General features: G+C 34.1%; 2 protein-coding genes across 5 annotated transcripts in view; both read right to left on the reverse strand.

Annotated features, from left to right (window-relative positions):
- LOC131016791 (receptor-like protein 52) overlaps nt 1–20,077 on the reverse strand; it is a 63,252-nt gene extending 43,175 nt beyond the window's left edge. The window contains exons 1-5 of the mRNA XM_057945522.1: nt 17,861–20,077; nt 17,612–17,683; nt 5,041–5,265; nt 1,124–1,348; nt 57–203 (exon numbers count right to left, since the gene is read on the reverse strand). Coding sequence (XP_057801505.1) covers nt 57–203; nt 1,124–1,348; nt 5,041–5,265; nt 17,612–17,683; nt 17,861–18,017 — 826 coding nt within the window. The 5' untranslated portion in view covers nt 18,018–20,077. The remainder of the gene's footprint in view (nt 1–56; nt 204–1,123; nt 1,349–5,040; nt 5,266–17,611; nt 17,684–17,860) is intronic.
- On the reverse strand, nt 12,438–17,454 carry LOC131016928 (receptor-like protein 9DC3). 4 transcript variants are annotated; one of them, XR_009099263.1, is made up of 7 exons: nt 17,315–17,454; nt 16,456–16,666; nt 15,281–15,424; nt 14,156–14,303; nt 13,369–13,440; nt 13,163–13,234; nt 12,438–12,758 (listed from the first exon to the last, which is right to left on the reverse strand). XR_009099263.1 is itself a non-coding variant. In XM_057945732.1 (7 exons), exons 4-7 carry the CDS (start codon nt 14,247–14,249, stop codon nt 12,531–12,533), a joined length of 942 nt encoding a protein of 313 aa, XP_057801715.1. In that variant the 5' UTR covers nt 14,250–14,303; nt 15,281–15,424; nt 16,456–16,666; nt 17,315–17,454; the 3' UTR covers nt 12,438–12,530. The 4 variants fall into 4 exon arrangements, 2 of the variants coding, with proteins under 2 accessions (XP_057801715.1, XP_057801716.1); XM_057945732.1 differs by adding an exon at nt 13,905–13,976 and having other exon boundaries at nt 12,438–13,234; XR_009099262.1 differs by having other exon boundaries at nt 12,438–13,234; nt 13,369–13,457.
- Nucleotides 20,078–21,268: the final 1,191 nt, after the last annotated feature.

Below are 21,268 nucleotides of genomic sequence, written 5' to 3' on the forward strand. Positions count from 1 at the left end.
ACGATATACCAAACTCTTTCACTAAAGTTTTGGCTTAAAGAGTAGTGCAGACATACCATTTAAAGAGGCGTAGCTGAGGTCTAGTTCACGGAGACTTGTGATGTTCAAAATTTGTCTTGGAATCGGCCCACTAAGATTGTAATTGAAACTCATGTCTAATACCTCTAGATTATTAGGATTACCAATCTCTTTCGGAATACCACCTGTGAAATTGTGTTAAATCATGAAAGCTGGATCTCAATCAGGCATAAAGATATGTTACAAATAGTATGAACTCCAAAATCATAAATATTGGAGAAAATTAGTTAGTGGTGTGCTTTTCCTAATTATATGAAAGTGAGGATAAATATTATATAATTAGTACGCCTTGTCGTGCATCGCGATACACGAACTAAAGTGATTGTTGGCCAATATTTTAATCCAAAGAAAATTTGGTGATGGTCGGCGAAGAGAAATAAACTCAAAGAAATAAAATGTGAACGTCAATGGGGGAAGTTGTGGATATAAACAAAAGGTGTGTTGATAATTATTTTTTACAATTATCTTAGATAAATAAAAGTAACATAAGTAAGATTTTAGGATATCTCAAGACCTTCATAAATACTATTACGTGAGCTAATATCCCAATACAAGGGTGGGACTAAAAAAATTCAAATAATGAAAATAAAAATATCCATACATCTTATCAATTATGAAATGTAAATTAACATATATTGTCCAACTATATGAAATTAAATGAATGTATGTATGTATCTCTTGTGATATTTTGAGTACTTAACGTGATCTTTCAAAACTTGTTGAACCTATAATGGTTATTAGATTCAATAAATCTATGTATCCATATTTTGGTCACCCACAATTTAGTTGAATAGAAAAAATTTCAATTAATTTAATAGAATTTACTCATTTTATTGTATTATCTATATTGTAGTTATTTTTTTGCATCTTTTATTTTTAATTTATTTTTTAATAAAGTTAAAAAAGTTACAAAAAATTATAAAAAACTACAATGTAGATAATACAATAAAATAAATAAATTTTATTTTTATTTTAAAAAATAAGTCAAATAAATTAATATTTTTTCTATTTAAGTTAAATTATTAGTATAAAGACAAGAGCATACCTTTCAAATTGTTCCTACTAAGGCTTAATTCCTTAAGCTGTGTGATGTTCCCAATTTCTCGAGGGATATTTCCACCAAAGTTGTTGTTTGACAAGTAAATAATCTCAAGTTGTGTACATTGACCCAAACTCAATGGTATATCCCCCTCCAATTTGTTCCACCTCAGGCTAAGTAGTTTGAGTCGTTGAAGGTTATTATGTGAGCAAATGTCTTTTGGTAGGCGGCCTGATAAAGTATTATGGTATAAAATACATCCTTCTTACACTAAAAAAAAATATACCTAAATAGCTTGGGCACAAATTTTAAGAATTTTGTTAAGTGTATTGTGACCAAATTTTACAAACTCCAGACGATATAATCTCACAAATCAGCTTAGATAATAGACATTACGGAAAATAATACTATAACTGTAACACCCCGTTTCATCGAGCTAAGTTTAGAATAATTTTGAACTTAGATTTAAGATGATCCATGCCGGATTGAGAAAAAGAATTTATTTTAATTCCAACAAAAATGATTTACAAAAGCATTTGTAAATTTAGTTATTAAATTTTTATGCATTGCATATTTATTTGATTTAGCATTCAAGCATTTTTCACGAGCTTTAATTAGCAAACCCTGAAGAATTTTTACAGTTTCGACAATTTTATCCTGAGGAATTTTATTTGTCCAATCAGCCCCAAAAGTTAGCTAAAAGCATGCATCCCATCAGCCTCCCTACACTATGCTATCCAACTTTTTAGCTAATGCCTTTGCAGGCAATCAAATCCCTCATCTGCAATCCAACTACACAACAGCCAAGTTCCCTTCTCTCATTTCACTCACTCCCCTCGTTCCATCACCCCAAACAAAGTTCAAGAGCAGAGCAACCAAGCAAACTCAGCAGCCAACCATTTCAGAATTTGAAGTGAACTTCTAAAGGTTCAAACTTTAACTTCCTTGTTGCTTTATTTCACATTTCAATCGAGCAACCCAAATTGATATCATGTTAAGATTTCCAGCCATTCAATAATCACACACTACGCATTCCCAGCAACACATTTCAAGCATTTCAATAAAATGACAGTCACATACATGAGCATACAATCTGTGTTTCTACATACATCAGAGCATGATTTATAAAAGAAGAAAGAAAGGTTTTGAGCTTTGTTTATGTATGTCGATTTTGGGCTGGAAGGTCGACGGCGGTGGCTCGGCGCCACTGTCAGTCTGGCTGGAAAAGATAGAGAATCGAAAGCTGTGAGGCGGCTCATCGCCGTTGCTCCGGCGAGGGCTTGAGGGGAGAGCCGAGAGGAGAGGAGGCTGAGCCTAGGGCTCCGGCGGGCGGCTCTTGCTGCTGCTTGTCGGTGAAGAGTGGGGAAGGGGAGGGCGACGGCAGCTCGTCGCTGTTGTCCGTCCGGTGGTGGTGCAGGTGGTTCGCCACTGTCACGGAGAGAGAGAGAGATGGGTTGGGGCGGTGGTTGAGTTTTCCGAGAGGGAGGCCAGGGCGCGGCGGCTCTGCCGCTGTCGTCCGGCCACGGACGGAGGAAGAGCAGAGTAGAGAGGGAGGGAGCGGCGATCTCGCCGTTTCCAAGGAGGAAGGCGACTCGGACGAAGGGAGTTGTGGGTGTCGATTTTGAGAGAGAGCCGAGGGAGAATTGGCGGCAGCTTGCTTCATCTGCTGCTGTCGGCCGGAGATCTGAGGGAGAGGCGGCGAGGCAAGGGCTTTGTCGCCGCTCTGAGCCGGGTTTGGGTAAGAATGAAGGCGGTGTCCTTCATCGACTGGAGGCGCGTTCGCCGGAGACCGATAGAGAGGGAGGTGGAGCCTGTCGCTGCTCGCTCCGGTGAGCTCCGCGGCGGTCGGAATTTTGATGGTGAGGGCGATTTTGGTGAGAAGGGGAGATAAGTCGAGCAGTTGAGAGGGAGAGGGGCGAGCAGTTGAGAAAGAGAGGCAAGCAGTCGTGAGGGAAGGGGAGAGACCGAAGAAGGCGTGACTGATGGGGGGGGTGTTGGGCTTGAGAGTTGGGTTTGAGTTTTGGGCCGAGTCAGTGGGCCGATTTTTCTTTTATCAGCTGGGCCTCTGATTATTTTAAATCATGAGCTGCCCAAGTATTTATTCAGCTGGGCTGTGCAGCTTCTTCTTTAAATGGACTGCACTATTTTAATTAATTAGACTTATTAAGTTTGATTAATTATTTTAATTTTTATAATAATATTAAATTATTATTATGTGCATATTTTAAGTAAATTACTTATTATATGATAAGCATGACATGATATTGCATTTTATTTTGCAATAAGAGCATTATGATTTAATTGGTTTTATTTATAATTCTAATTATTAAAAAAAGTCGAGTAAGAATATTGTTGGTGTTCTTAACTCAAAGAAAAATGTTTTCAATTATTTATTTACTAAATTTTGAAAACCCGGCGTGATGAATCAAGTATGTTTAGTACATCCACTAAAACTTTAAGTTAGCTTCACGAGATCTATTAAGAATAGAATTTCTTGTAGGCTTTATGAACCAAGGGGATTAGCGCTGCTTTCCCAAGACGAGTTTATGTGATTATGATCTTCAGGCTTTGCCTATCCAGGTGGGCTTACTTTCCAAATGTATAAAGTATGATTGAGTTATTAAGCTCTAAATATTTAAATGAAATGCAGATTATTATTCAATGAAATGCAAACTGTTTATCCAATAAAATATTTATGTGCACTCTGCTCTGTTTAAGGCTCGCGCAGTTAATCAATTGAGGTTCTCTTATGACCTAATACGTTGTTTGAGAATTGTGTACACTTGTTAGTTGACTCGGTGGGTTGATCTCCATCGGGCTCTAACCAGAGGCGTTATAAGGGTGCTCGACGGGATGTGTTCCGGAGCATAGTAATGATAGGCCTGTCTGGATTAATTTCCGAGGTTTATTATACTTGGCTGGGTTACGCCCTCAGTTCAAGTCAGCGAGAGACAGAGATCCGTCGGTGGCTAAAAGGTCCGGGATCACAGCGAGTAACAGAAAGAGAGTGTGACATGTGCACACAAATGAAAGAAATGTTTTAACATGCTTAGAAGTTCTTTCAATTTAAAACCTTCTAAGTCATGTCAAGTATAATTGGATAAGCTGTCTTTACGAAAATATGAAATGTTTCAGAAAATGCATGCCCACTGAGTACATTAGTACTAAGCCCAAAAATACTTTCAAATATTTTCAGGTTGACTGGCTGGTGCTGACGGGACTGAGCTGAGGCTAGGGTTCAACTTCCTTTTAAGACTTCCGCTGTAGCAGTAAATAAAATCTTGTCTTTTGTTTTCTCAACGTAAGACTTTCACATCAGATTTAGAATGATATCTCTGATTGAGCCTAAACACTTAACTCCTAGTTTTATGCTAATGAATACTGGTTATCAGAAGCATGAAACAAAACTTGTGATCCAAAGGGGCCTAGCCCGACTTGTTACCTTCTATTCGGTTTCAACAAGGATTTTCCCTTGTGTTATTTCCATGATTTAGTTGCACCTCGATTGTATTTATTCATTCAAGAATTGGGGTGTGACAATAACTTAATTTAAATTATAATTTAAAATAATTCCACATCAAAATACTCACTAGTTTTTTATATTTGGAGACTATAATATATCAAATCTAGATTTAGGTGTATGCCTGATTTTATTGTTAGATTGAGAATCTGAATAAAGAATTAGTATTAATAAAGTTGAAAGCAAAATGAGAAAAGAATAAATAAATTGCTTAGCTATATATACATCATGTTACTGAGGAATTGCAGAACATCATTAGACGCAAGAGCCGTAGCTTTGCCATTTACCCCAAAATCTACGTTTAAACCGAATGACATTATCAACCAATTTCTGGATTATCAATAGAAATGAAATAGTAAGGTATCAAACTTGTTAAATTATCAGTATAGAGATAAGAACATACCTATCAAATTGTTCAAACCAAGGTCTAATACCTTAAGCAGTGTGATATTCCAAATTTGTGCAGGCACATATCCACCAAAGCTGTTGCGTGACAAGTCAATACTCTCGAGTTGTGAACATTGGTACAAACTTGACGGTATATCTCCTTCCATTTCGTTCCTCGATAGGTTAAGTAGTTTGAGTCTTTGAAGGTTATTGTGCATGCAAATGTCTTTTGGTAGCCGACCTGATAGAATTACCATATAAATAAAATAGATTCTACTAACTACAAATTTAAATATGGATAGAGAAGAATACAACCATGAAAAGAGTTTCTACTCATATCAAGATAAACGAGTGAAGAAAGATTTCCGATTTCCTGTGGAATGCTTCCTTCGAGTCCCATATCAGAGATATCTAATTCAGTCACCCTGCTACGACGTGAATCACAAGTAACTCCTCTCCACGTGCAAAAAGAGGTTCCACTGCTCCAATTATTTTTCAAAATATTGTGAGGATCTGAAGTGATGTGGGATTTTAAAGCAAGAAGTATGGATTCATCACTTTTGATTTGAGTTATGTTCTGTGCAGCTGAGAGGCTAAGACATGAAAACAATAAGAGTAGCGAAAGAAGGAAAAATGTGGAAAATGTATCCATATTGTGAGTGCTAATTGTGTGAGAAAACAAAAAGGCTACCAATTGACATTTATATTCAAATCTAAAATAATTGTAGCAGAGTCTATTTACAAGTCAAGTCTAAGTCAACTGGAATGCAAATTTTCCACGCACATTTTTGTGGAAATATGAGGGAAGCTTCTCTAATCAATTTTAACTTTATTTTCTTGAGAAATACGTTATTTGTCAACATCGTCTACGTCTCATATTAAATTCTCAAACCTTGAAACGAATTTTTTGTATTTAGATACCATAGTGCATCAAATCTAGATTTAGGTGTATGATAGGTTTGATACAATATATAAAAAGTGAGTACGTATTTTCCCTACATTTTTTCCTCCCTTTTTCTCTTTCTTCTCCACCAAATTTTTCAATATTTTTCTCTATTTGTTTTTTATTCTTTCATGATAAAAATTCAATGTGCATCTTAATTAAATTTAAGTTCGTTACAAGTTTTTTAATATGGTATAAAAATCATCAAAAAGAAATTTAAAACAAATCGGTTATGAAAAATTTAAAATTTAAAATATTTTGTTTTCGCTCTTTTCATTAAAAGAAATTTGTATATAAAAATATTTATTTATTTAAATATATCGTTTAATTTCAATGTACGTACTAGTTTGAATGGAGAATCAATATTATTCAAGTTGAAGATAATGTTAGCTTAATTGAAATGGGTTCACAATTTAACACATCAAATCTCTTGAATTTTAATTTAATGGACGTTTTGATCATTATAATGGCAAAACAACTGTATATTTTCCTTATGAAAAATTGCGCCTTGTATTATTTTCTTGAATGAGATAATTCCCTGAAAGGGAAATATATATATTTTTATTACTTTTTAAAGTGTATGATTGCGTGATATAGTCAATAATATTAATTGTATTAATGGTCTCCACATGCCCATTTCAATATTTCAGAGGCGACCGGCACTAGAGTCAATAGAAAATGTGCGTGAAATTCATTTATTATCGAGACAATTTCGACAATAATTTATTAAATATATTTGATTTTTGAACATATAAATTAGACGAACTGTTTTCCAATTTTGTATCATTTTTAATTCTTCTTCTTTTTTTTTCTTTTTTTTTTCATTATTTAGAACAAATTTATTTTTTCCATCTTCACACCCCACTCACCTAATTCAGCCTCCTCCTTTCTATTCAACTTCCATTATTGTTGAGCTCACAAAATCTCTCTATTTCACCTATCAGTTTAATTTGAAGTTAACATTATAACTTATCGAACCTTCAGAACTATAATTATATCAATCATGAAATGCATTAAATTAAGCATCATTTCTAAAAATGTATTCGATAGTATATGTTTCAATCAATGTGACACAACCAGAATAATTTATGCTAAGAGGCCTAGTTCAAGCAGCAAAACTGATGCACCAAAAGATTCTATCTCATCAATCACGTGTGGATTAATACAACCAAATTAAATTCAGCCTTGACTACATGAATTATTACGGAATTGCAATTACAATATATGTCACGACCGGACCTAATTAAGGATAATTCAGTCGGGGAACCGTGACTAAGGGGGGAGATTAGAAGCGGGGTAGAAAGGGGAATAATTAAACAAGGAAGGATCGTATTTAATCATTGTTATCAAAGGAATATTTATATTATAACGGAGGTTTATTCATATTGACTCAAATAAACTAGTAAGTTCGGAGAATTAGCCAAAATAACATAAAACTTCTGAGTACACAGTGGAATAAGATTCTGATTACATGTATGAAGACATGTATCACCAGAGTTCATTAATACATAAGGATAAGACAAAAGGGTTCCACTCGTCACTTCATCACCACCGGCAGCTGCTCAACCTGCACATTTAGAAATTAATATATGCAGGGCTGAGTACAAAAGTACTCAGTGGGCACGTATGCCTAAGTATAAAAATACATGCTTCAAAACTGTAAATTGTCATGCCATCATAAACAGTACAACAAGGAAGTTTTCGTGAAATAGGCCCAAGCTTACTAAATTCTTTTGTGATTCTTAAAGTTTGACTGATCAGTCTAAGTTCTCTTGTAATCTATCATATCTGAAGCTGTGTGCCGGAGAGGTGGCCATCTCTCACAGACACTTGACCGGCCAACCCGTTCGATGATTCATGGCCCTGGGTGTACACTAGCCCTGACAGGATAGCTATCAACTGCTCAGGACCCGAATTCGATTACATAACTTGGCAAAGCCACATCAGATAGATATCATGTACTGAAATTGAAACATTTTATGGTAAGACAATACTTGAAATAACTTCAATTCAAAGATTTTGTCATGAAATAACTTGTTCAACTGTAATATGAAACTCATTTGATATATATGAAAGTAATGCCCACCTGATAGAAATTTTCTGTAGCACAATAGCTCATCGACTGATTATTAATCTCACCGTTGACCTTTATTACAAGAATATAAATGAGTTGTTGTTCGAGCAAAATCCTAATGAGAATGCGAAATTAACGATGCATGCTTCTCTTATGCATGAATTCTTATTCTGAGATAATAATCGGGAAAATTCTACTATTAATCCAGGCTATCGGATTTAAAACTAAGTCTCGCTTCATGAAGCTGAAAAGGAACTACAATTAATCCGCTCATCTTAGGGTGGTCTCACCCGCCAATTAAGCAAACCTCGCTCGTAGTGGTTGATAGGAAGGAAACGACTAACTCGGCTTATTCGCTATATAACCTCATAGGAATTAGTCGGACTTAATAAAATATATAAAGAAAGAATTATAATAATTTTTGCCCAATAATTAAAAGGCCCAAACATAAGGCAGCTTAGTAATTACATAAGTGGAGTGGGCCTGAATAATTAAAATGAAAGACTAAATTATTTATTGGCCCAAGTAATTGAATAACTTTGGTCCAAATAAATAAGTAAATAAATGGTTGGGCTCAATTAAATAAATCATGCTAGGCCCACTTAAGAAAAAGTTATGATGGGCTTAGTTAAATAAAAGTGGCCCCAAGGAAATAAAACAACAGCCCACGGAATTAAACTAAAGCCCAAGGGAATTAGAGATAGGAGGCCCAAACATAAGTTAAATACAGGCCCAATCTGGATTAATAATTATATTACAGATCAAGTGAAAATAAAAGGAAGAGGCCCACTTAGAATTGAAATCAGGAAGGCCCAACTAAAAAAAAGAAGAAAAAAAAAAGCCCATAGCTTCCCCTCTTCCCTCACAATCGGTCTTCTCACACACTCTCTCTCTCTCTCTCTCAATCTTACGCACGGCGCTCCTCTCTCTCTCGACCTGCTTCTGGCCGGCGTCGGCTGCCGCCGAGCCTAAATCCGGCGAGGCCGTGCCTGCCTTTCTTCTCGTGTCTCCTCTCACTTGCTGATGGTGTGTTCGAGGCGAAAAGGGCGAGCCCTAATTCTCCCTGAAATCGAAATCGCCGCCGCCGCTGTAACTCCCGGCGAATGGCTGACTGCCGGTTTCGTTCTCCTCCACGAATCGCCGCCATCTCCTTCGCGTTCCTCCGGCGACCAGGGAAAGGTCCGCCTTCGTTGTTCTCCGGGGTCGATGGGGTTCGAGTTGCGCCACGCCGCCGCTGCTGCCGTTTTGGCTCCGATCGGGCAGCAAGAGTTCGTCCTCACCGATTCCTAGGCCTTCTTCTATAAGCTAAGTTATCTACTCTCATTCTTCTTCTACTTCAATTTCTAGTTGTTAAGGGTGGGGGTTCTCATGATTTTGGTTCTATGTACAGTGGTAATATCTCAATGTATGAATCAAACTATTTCTGTTGAATGCTAATCATGCACGCATATGTGATTTGCTATGTCCCTCTGTAATACACTTCATCCTATATTTCTAAACTTCTAATACGTGAAGCATGGGGTGAAACGTATATGAAGATAGTGAACTGAGATATTGAGGTATAGGTGTTGGTTGGCTGCTGTGGGTGGATTAAATGGAAGGATTCTGAAATAAATCATACTTGTTCCTTTCAATAAATGCAGGTTGCAAATGGAAAGAAGATGAGGGATAAATGCCAAGGTTTACCTTAAAGCTTCTGGCAGCGAATCAATGTTCTTTCTTACTCTTGGATCTTTGGGTATTATCTGCACTGGAATGGCTGGAACAAATTTGTGTTGTTGCCCTTTGTAATTGCAGGTGAATAATGAGTGAATAAGGGAGTGTTTTGGCTGAAGTTGTAGGGAGAAGGGGATTGTTCTATTGCATCTGCACACGTCTCCTTTTTCCCTTCCCAATACTTTTGCTTGACTAGCTAGGTAATACAAGTAGGAATTGTAATGAAATAGGGATGTAGTGAATAGAAAGTTGTAACGTTTGGAAAGATTGTGGTGTGACTAAATGAAATCCCTCTATCTTGGTAATTCTAAATCTGTAATATTGTACACGTGTTTGTGTATCTGCTCGATATCTATTTCTTGCTTTGCTAGAATAATCTATATTAAATCCGTAGATTTAATCTTCTGCACGATATCTATTTCTTGCTTTGCTAGAATAATCTAAATTAAATCCGTAGATTTAATCTTCCTCACAAGCCGGAATAAATTCACGACATAAGCAAGAATAATAGTAATAACTAATAATATATATAATATTACTATTGTAAAAATTAAATAACATGACTTTGCTAGGTCAATTATAATCTGAAATAATAATTATTGACTGCTAAAAAAAAATCCTCATCGCGGTTTCTCACCGTGAAATAAAATAATAACTCCGCTACAAAGTTCAAATCCTCATAATTGTCTGTTTCAGTTTGATTTTCCTTCACATCCATCATTGCTTTAAAATTCTTGAAATATCTTTGAGGTAGAGATCCCCCAAATGCATTCCTCGATATATCTAAAACTTGCAACTTGGGAAACGAAAGGTAGCTTTGTGAAGGCAACGACATGTTACCATCAAATTTGTTAGACTTCAAAACTAGCACTCGAAGCTGAGGAAGAGCTTCCATCCAAAATGGAAATTTGTCTAGTATTCTATTATTTCCGACATCGAGGCCCTTAAGACTTTTGCAATTGATTAAGGATTTAGGTAAGCTTCCTTGCAATTTATTACCACTCAAATTGATGGAGATAAGACTACACCCTTTTATGAATATTGATGGAATGAGGCCACTAAAGTGATTTGCATTTAAATGAAAGATGAGCAAAGATTGGAAGTTTTGAAAGCACTGTGGAATTGTCCCTTCCAAACTGTTATTTGAGAGAAGAAGAATATCAAGGGATGTCAAGTTGCACATGGAGGATGGAAGCTCACCATTTAATTTGTTGGAAGAGAGCGATAAAGTAACCAAATTTGTTAGATTCCCAATGGTGGATGGTATTAAACCTGAAAATTGAAAAACTCTTCATACAAATCACTTTAAAGATGTAGAGAACAAATGCATTTTAAAAAAAAAATTAAAGATGGAGCAAATGTACTTGAAAACAAGAATTGATACTTGCAGATGGATGATGGAAGCTCACCATTCAATTTGTTAGAAGAGAGGTCTAGGCACCACAAATTTGATAGATTCCCAATAGTGGATGTTATTGGACCTGAAAATTAGAGAACCCTTGATACATATCATTTTAAAGATGGAGCCGTAAATTGTATAATAAATAGTACACACGGGATGACTCGTACATACGGTATAATTGAGACTATTCAATTATATAAATGACATTGTAACCTTTTAAAATGTTATAATGTCATTTTCAATCTTATAGTGTTATTTAAAATATTATAGTATCATACCCAATTTTATAGTATCAATTATAGGAAGTGTCATTAATATTTCTAAATAGTGTCAATTATACACAGTGTCATTTATACGTAGTGTCATTTGTATAACATAATAGTGATAATTACAAGTAATGTCATTTATACGATTTGAGTCAGGATGCGGGTTTGGATCAATATACAGGTCATGATTTGGGTACGGGTCAACCCGGGTGTACCCATGACCACCTCGTACATTAAACCTAATTAAAAAGGCTTAAACTTTTGCATTCAATTTATTTTAGTTGTAAATTTATCATTAAAAAATCCATAATTCTCATTGAATAACAAATGATTAATTTTCTTGTGCTTAAAAAATAATCATCTAATTTCTATTGTCCTCATTCGCATATTTCTAGAAACTTTTTCTAGGTTAGTTGAATTTTGAAACAAAAAATCTATAGATATTTGGATAGAAACTCTTTCAAGTTAAAAATGATGCAGAGCACAAATTCTAGGACTATTTTTTGTGGATGAGGAGCACAAATTATAGACTTTAATTACCCATTGGGATGAAATGTCTTATTTGACATAATGACCATCAGTACGAAATATTTTTGGAAAGACCATGAATATATTTTTGGGAAAAATTCAAACATCGAAAGATTTAATTTTGTAAAAAAATTCAACTTGGTTCGATAATTATCACTCTATCTTTGAAAGTTTGTATGCAAAACTAAAATGTGATGAAAGTGATGTATTTTACACCCAATTAACCTTTTTTAAAAAAAATATCTATTGTCTAGGGATGTCATGATTTTAGGCAGGTGTGTGCGATATGCAGAAACATAGCTTAGTGGGCTTCTTGGTATTTTTAAGTAATTTCATAATGGGATGAAATTTCCTTGATTTCTATTTGGCATGAATATATGATAGAATGAGATATAGGAAAAATTCAAAAATCAAAAGATCTAATTTCGTAAAAAATGTCAACCCATATTTCCAAGTAAGAATAAATTCACGACATAAGCAAGAATAATAGTAATAACTAATAATATTACTATATATTGTAAAAATTAAATAACATGACTTTGCTAAGTCAATTATAATCTGAAATAATAAATAATAATTATTGACTGCTAAAAAAAAAATCCTCATCGCGGTTTCTCACCGTGAAATAAAATAATAACTCTGCTTCAAGTATTATATAACTCAAGGTCATTGTCATCTCCACGTGAGCTACAAAGTTCATATCCTCATAATTGGCCTTCACATCCATCATTGCTTTAAAATTCTTGAAATATCTTTGAGGTAGAGATCCCCCAGATGCATTCCTCGATATATCTAAAACTTGCAACTTGGGAAACGAAAGGTAGCTTTGTGAAGGCAACGACATGTTACCATCAAATTTGTTAGACTTCAAAACTAGCACTCGAAGCTGAGGAAGAGCTTCCATCCAAAATGGAAATTTGTCTAGTATTCTATTATTTCCGACATCGAGGCCCTTAAGACTTTTGCAATTGATTAAGGATTTAGGTAAGCTTCCTTGCAATTTATTACCACTCAAATTGATGGAGATAAGACTACACCCTTTTATGAATATTGATGGAATGAGGCCGCTAAAGTGATTTGCATTTAAATGAAAGATGAGCAAAGATTGGAAGTTTTGAAAGCACTGTGGAATTGTCCCTTCCAAACTGTTATTTGAGAGAAGAAGAACATCAAGGGATGTCAAGTTGCAGATGGAGGATGGAAGCTCACCATTTAATTTGTTGGAAGAGAGCGATAAAGTAATCAGATTTGTTAGATTGCCAATGGTGGATGGTATTGGACCTGAAAATTAGAGAGCCCATACAAATCACTTTAAAGATGGAGCAGAAGAAAGACATTTTTAAAAAAATTTAAAGATGGAGCAGATGTGCTTGAAATCAAACATTGAAACTTGCAGACGGATTATGGAAGCTCACCGTTTAATTTGTTGGAAGAGAGCGATAAAATAATCAAATTTGATAGATTTCCAATGGTAGACGGTATTGGACCTGAAAATTGGAGAACCCTTCACACAAATCAAGATAGAGCATAATAAATTTAAGAGCAATTACTTGAAAACATACAGTGAAGTATTATTAGAGGATCTTTTGTTACAAATCTTATTACATCTTCTATTCCTATAGCACCTATACACACCACGTATACTCCACAACATCATAATTTAATAAATCATTTGGTAACGTTGAGAAAATAGAAGATCCAGTATGGCTGGAAATAGAAAATTCAACAATTGTTTAGAGTTTTTAAATAATTACACACAAATTAATTATATGAGAAGAAGCCAGCAAGCTAAAAAATCTAAATTAGAAATATATGATAGCTTCTAAAAGTTTATATCAATCATGTTCTATTTCATACAGTACATGCAATGACGAAGGAAATAGCAAAATTTATCTATTATCTGAACTCGCACTTGAAAGCAAAAAAGGGAAAATAATGTTTAATAAATCACCATTTAATTGGTTGGAAGAGAGCTCTAGCCACTGCAGATTTGATAGATTCTCAATGGTGGATGGTATTATACCTAAAAGTTGGTACCAAACCTTCACAGGAATTACTTGACAGATAATTTGGATATATAAGAATACCAATCTACTTCCTTTATAGAAAAAATAGCTTGCACATATCATTTGACCAATGTTGGACGATGAACAAACTCTTGCTTGTAAATTTAAGAGGCATCAAGTTGTGAAAGGGACATACCATTTAAAGAGGCATCACGAAGGTGTAGTTCATGGAGAGTTGTGATGTTCCAAATTTGTCTTGGAAATGGTTCACTAAGATTGTTGTAACTCATGTCTAATATCTCCAAATTATTAAGATCGATTATCAATCTCTTTTGGAATACCACCTGTGAAATTGTGTTAAATCATGACAACTCAATTTGAATAATATATTTTACAAATAGTATGAGCTCCGAAATCATAAGTATTAAAAAACTAGTTAGTGACGTGCTTTCCCTAATTATATGAAAGGGAACATACTTGTGACATACAAATCTGCAAGTAAATGGGCTGAGCTATAAACAATTCATTTTACAGTCAAAGCGATTATATACAATCCAAAATCCTAATCAAGAAAGTTAATTAGGGAGCAAAATTGAGGAAACATATAAAACCTTTTCAAACGAATTTAAGATTAATACTACAATACTGAATTTTCGTTGCTCAAATTCAAACGAACTATATATAAAAGTGCTAATTCACAAGATCACATTTTTTCTAACATTTTCACTGAACACCCAAACATTCCTCTATATATATCTGTTATAATGAAAAAAAATATTAGTTACCCAAAATCTAATATATTTCTTTTACCTCGCATCTATTTTGACTACGTGCTCGTTTGGTTCAAGTAGAGGAATGGAAATGGAATATAATCAAATAAAGGGGCGGAATGGTAACAATAACCATTACTTTTATTAAGTATTTGGTTTAACAATGGAAATGAATCATTAGTAAGGGATTTCCTTTCTTTTATTTCCCCTCTATTTTGAGGGGTAACAAATTGGGTGATTGGGTTACTTTTATTTGAGGGTAACCCAAATCAAACAAGTAATGGATTCAATTAATTGAGTCCCTTTTCAACCTTTAAAAACACCCAACCAAACATGGGCTACATCCCAATCCCTCATCTACACACAATGTTCAAAGAACAAAATAAAGGATAGAAACCAGAAGATTAATATCATTAACACTTGGCTTATTAGAAATAACAATAAAGGCAGTTGATACCTAGACAAATGTCTCAAGTTCGAGTCCAAGCAATCTTTAAAATTATTTGTTTATTAAAAAAAAAAAAGAATTAGCTGAAAGAGGAATGACATACCAATTAAAGAGATGTTGGCAATGTATAATTCACGAAGAGTTGTGACGTTCCAAAGTTGTCTGGGTAATCATCCGCTAAATTTGTTGCTCCTCATGTCTAAGACCTCTAAATAATTAAGATAACTAATCTCTTTCGGAATATAACCTGTAAAATAATGAGTATAAAAAAAATAGTTGAAGTAGTAAAAGAAAATAAGAGCAAACCAGAGCCACCATGGGCACGAGTTAATATATGCCACATGAGCATGAAAGTGAAATTGTTGAGCCACTAAATTTGATTTATACTCGAATTACTATTAATTCATCATCATATTATAAACACTTACTTTTGAGGAATAATTTAGAGTAAAAATAAGTGTTAATGGGGTAAAATGGTCATTTTCTTAAGTTCTATATGAAAATGTCCACTGTTATAAAAACATGTATTCTGTGCCAAAATTGAGGTGAATGAACTAAATATACCCTTTGAGGAACTAATAAACACTTGCTTACACTATTGTACAATTGTACTCGCGTAAGAAAAATGTAAGAAAAGGTGTAATTACAACACAATTATTGTATTGCTAGATCAATGATATTTTTTTTTAATTTTGATTAATTTTTAAATAATGTATTCGGCCATTTACTAAAATGTCAAAATGATATAGTAATTTAAAATGTCAAAATGATATATGTCAAAATGTCCCGGCTAACATGATCAACTCCTTTTCAGCACGAAATTTAAGAAATTAATGTTCAGTGTTTAAAATGTGTTTGGTCATAAATTGAATAGAGTGAATAAAGTGAAAAAGTCATTCCATATAAGGAAATTGATCAACTTAATTGGGACGACCCAAAAAGGAATATTGATCTATGTTAGTTGGGATGGAGAGAGTATGATTTTCTACAATAAAATTTATTTCCCGCCGAAAAATAAAAATGCGTGCAAATCATTTTGGTGGTTTCAGTACGATTCTTCCAAGTCCTGGCCAGGTTTGGGTGGTGGGGTTAGCATTCACACAAAATCAACTCAGTTCTTAATTAAAAATCTGAAATTAAAATTGATGATGTGCGTGCATACAAGAAGTAAATGATGAAACTGAATGACATTATCAACTAATTTCTAGAATATCAATAGAAACGAGATTAGTAAAGGATCAAACTAGTTAAATTCTCAGTGTAGAAATAAGAAGATACCTCTCAAATTGTTCAAACCAAGATCCAATTCCTTAAGCAGTGTGATATTCCCAATTTGTGAAGGCACATGTCCACCAAAGTTGTTGCCTGACAAGTGAATACTCTCAAGTTGTGGACATTGGTACAAACTCGATGGTATATCTCCTTCCAATTTGTTCCACGACAGGTGAAGTAGTTTGAGTCTTTGAAGGTTATTGTGCGTGCAAATGTCCTTTGGTAGTCGACATGATAGAATTACATCATAAATAAATAGATTCTACTATCGATATATTATACGTGATCCTACTCTTTCCAGTTATTGCGTAAATGATATTTTTACTAACAACAAATGACACTTTTATAAAAAAACAAATGAAATTATGCATACAAAACATGAGGTAAAAATGATATTTTTCTTAATAACAACTGATACTTTTTCAATGCAAATAATACTTCGCAAATGATATTTTAATATAAAAGTAAATGATACTTTGTATAAAAATAAATGTTATATTACAAATGACACTTTTAATGCATACAAATGACACTTATTTGGGCAAAGAAGAAAACAACTGAATTTTTTTCTTCTTTTTTGAGAGAGAAAAACTCATGAAATTTCATGCAAAAGGTAATGCATAGCCAACCGGGCTCAATCATCTTTCGGCGGTTTTGGTTTGATTCTTCCAACATCTAGGTTAGCATTCACACAAAATCAACTTGTGTTCAAAAATCTGAAATTAAAATTAATGATGTGCATGCATACAAGAGATAAATGATAAAATTGAAATGACATTAACAACTAATTTCAAGAATATCAATAGAAACGAGATTAGTAAGGGATCAAAGTAGTTAAATTCTCAGTATAGAGATAAGAACATACCCCTCAAATGGTTCGAACCAAGGTCTAATTCCTTCAACAGTGTGATATTCCAAATTTGTGTAGGCACATATCCGCCAAAGTTGTTGTCTGACAAGCGAATACTCTCAAGTTGTTGACATTGGTACAAACTCGATGGTATATCTCCTTCCAAATTGTTAAAGGATAGGTTCAGTAGTTTAAGTCTTTGAAGGTTATTGTGAGTGCAAATGTCCATTGGTAGTCGACCTGATAGGATTAGCATATAAATAAACAGATTCTACTAACAACAAATTAAAAAAATGGATAGAGGTATAGTACCATGAAAAGAGTTCCAACTCAAATCTAGATAAACAAGATAAGAAAGATTTCCGATTTCCTGGGGGATGCTCCCTGCGAGTCTCACATCAGAGATATCTAATTTAGTCACTCGTATCCAGACGTGAATGATGAATGATGAAATTAACATGCATACAAGAGATAAATGATGAAATTGAATGACATTATCAACTAATCTCTAGATTATCAATAGAAACTAGTTAAATTTTGAGTAGAGATATAAGAACATACCTCCCAAATTGTTCCAACTAAGGTCTAATTCCTTGAGCAGTGTGATATTCCCAATTTGTCTTGGCACATGTCCACTAAAGTTGTTGTTTGAAAATATAATGCTCTCAAGTGAAGAAAGATTTCCAATTTCCTGTGGAATGCTTCCTTCGAGAAACATGTATGAGTAGGGGTGTCCAAACGGGATGCGGGTATTGGGTTACCCGTCCCGAACCCGATACCCGATCGGGTATCGGGTACCCGATACCCGCAAGAAACGGGAACCGGGTCGGGAGCGGGTAGCAGAATACAAAATTCCGCGGGTATCGGGTATACCCGTCGGGTAACGGGTATACCCGAATACCCGCATTTGTTATTAATATAATATAAATTTTATATTTTTATTAATTTTTAATAATAGTAAATACTAAATAGTAAATTAGTAATTAGTAAAAAAAAATAAACTTTCTACCCTAACTGCTGCTTTGCTGCAGACGTGAAAATTGAAACCCGAATACGGAATACCCGCATTATGTTTATTAATTATTAATTAGAAACTACTTTAATGTTTGTATTATTGTATATTTTATGATTATAATAAAAAATTACTAAATACTATAAGAACTAAGAAGCATTAACGTAATTAAGTAAATAAATAAGTAATAGTAGTTATAAGATGATATACAATAAAGAGAAAAGTAATAGCCTTAAATTAATCGAAAAAACCCAAAAAAAAAAAAATCACAGAAAAGGCGGGTATGCGGGTACCCTAATACCCGCGTCGGGTATTAGGGTACCCGACGGTCGCAGCGGGACGGGTATCGGGTGGGGGATTTGGCGAAAAGTCGGGGTCGGGTACCCGCAATTTTCGGGTAGGGTACCCGCCCCGCCCCGATTAGACACCCCTATGTATGAGATATCTAATTTAGTCACTCTGCTACGACGTGAATCACAAGTAACTCCTTTCCATGTGCAGATAGAGGTCCCATTGGTCCAATTATTTTTCAAGTAATTGTAAGGATCTAAAGTGATGTGGGATTTTAAGGCAAGAAGTATGGATTCATCACTTTTGATTTGATCAGTTGTGTTCTGTGCAGCATAAAGGCTAAGACAAGTGAACAATATGAGTAGCCAAAGAAGGAAAAATGGGGAAAATGTATCCATATTGTGACTTGTGAGTGAGAAAACAAGAATCCTACCAAATGCCATTTATACTCAAACCTAAAACAATTGTGGCAGAGACATTTTACAAGTCAAGTCTAAGTCAACTGGAATGCAAATTTAATTTCCACATTTTTTGTGGAAAAATGAGGGAAGCTTCTCTAATAAATTTGAACTTTCTTTAGTTGAGAAAGACATTATTTTGTCAACATAATCTACGTTTCATATGAAATTCTGAAAGCTTGAAATGATTATAAAACTAGCTTATAGGTGGAGGGATACCTCGCCATTATAAATTGGTTCATGCCTCTTTCTCCAACCAATGTGGGACATTTTAACAACTTTAATGGTTTGATCATGATAATGACAAAACAACTTTACATTTTCCTCATGAAAAATTGCCCTGTATTATTATTTTCTAGAAAGTGACAATTTTCTGAAATGGATTGAAAGGGAAATATATATTTTTTTATAACATTTCAAAGTGTAAAATTGTGTGATGGTCAATAATATTAATTGCCTATAAATGACCGGCACTAGCATAGAATAGACTAAATTAGTAAATGTGAATCTCCTATTTTCTACAATAGGAAATAGTATGTTTCTTCACATATTAATGGTCTTCACACCTCACTCTTCCAAATCCCATTATTATTGAGCTCACAAAGTCTCTCTATTCAACCACCTCTTCACATGAAGGGATTTTCACAACAAATGATGCATTATTCTGTTTCTGCTGCTCAGGATCACCTCTGTTTTCCATCTTCTCAACTCACTCTCCCAATTCACCCTTCCAAAATCCCTCATTTCTATTTCCTTGATCAGTTTAAATTAAATTTAACATTATAATTTTACCTAACCTTCAGAACTGTAATTCTATTCAATAAACCTAACACAACCAAATCAATTTCAGTAAAAATTCAGCCCTTTCTTCAGAAAATTCTACCGAATTCTAATCGCTTTGACAGCTATGGAAGAAGTCTTATGGAACAAATTACATTAATTTACAGCAAATTAGCAACTTAATTTGATTGAGAAAGTGGCAGCATATAAATCGCCCTAATTTAGATGAAGAAAGGGAAGTACCTCAAATGGAAGAGAAGAAGGCGGCGGAGAAACGCGGCCAAGGAGAGAACTCGAAGAAACAATATTAAATACAATTGTGAAAGCTGAGTAAGATCATCGTGAATTTAACATGAAAAATATGATCGTAGATATTTTTAAAGAGTTAGTCTTGGGTCAGGCAGGTCTGACCATCAGACCGGGTCGGGCGCGGGCTTACGGGCTTGGGCATGGGCTGGGCTGGGCGCATATATAAAGTAATTATTATTATGAAGAAAAGTAGTAATCAATCTGAACAAATATAATGTTTCAAAACATTACATTCTTCATATGAATAATTACTTTTTTATTTATTTTTTTCATTTATTTCTGTTTTTTTAAATATTACATTTATTCATATAAATGATTATTTTTCTCTAATTAAATAATGAATACTAAACCTTAATAGAAATATTTACTTTTATTTATCCTAAGATATACATTTGTATGCACAAATGTATACTTATGTCAATATAAATATTTCATGTCATTCAATATTTTTCTATAACCTAAATCCTGAATACTAAACCCTAAATAATCAATATTAAACCCTAAACACTGAATACTAAATCCTAAACCTTGAATATTAAACCCTAAATAATGAATATTAAACCCTAATGGGAATATTAAACCCTAAATAATTAATACTAAACCCTAATGGGAATATTAAACCCTAAATAATGAATACTAAACCCTAAACCTTGAATATTAAACCCTAAATATACATTTATTTGATCAAATAACGAAAAGTACAAATTCTAATGAATAAAAGTAACAATTATCGTGAACAAATGTAATAATTTAAAAACATTACATTTCTTCATAATAATAATTACTTTATATAATAACAATAGTTACTTTTTAGGATTTAGGTGGGGAGGGAGGCGCGGGTCAGGGTTTCTGGGTTCGGGCGCGGGTCAGGCGGCGGGTCAGACCCGGTCTGACCGTCAGACCCGCTTGACCCAAGAATTTGCGATTTTTAAATATTACTCTCTCCCGTTAAACATGACTCGTTTCTTTTGAGTACGAAAATTAAGGAAATAATGATTATAGTGTTTTAAGTAGGTAGGTAATAAAGTAAAAAAGTGCTTATATATGCAATCTTTGTTTTTTAATCCTTTTTTATTTTATTTTTCAAAATAATTTGTAATTAATTGAATACATTAATTT

The sequence above is a fragment of the Salvia miltiorrhiza genome, chromosome 3 (assembly GCF_028751815.1).
Source record: "Salvia miltiorrhiza cultivar Shanhuang (shh) chromosome 3, IMPLAD_Smil_shh, whole genome shotgun sequence".
NCBI classification, from domain to species: Eukaryota; Viridiplantae; Streptophyta; class Magnoliopsida; order Lamiales; family Lamiaceae; genus Salvia; species Salvia miltiorrhiza.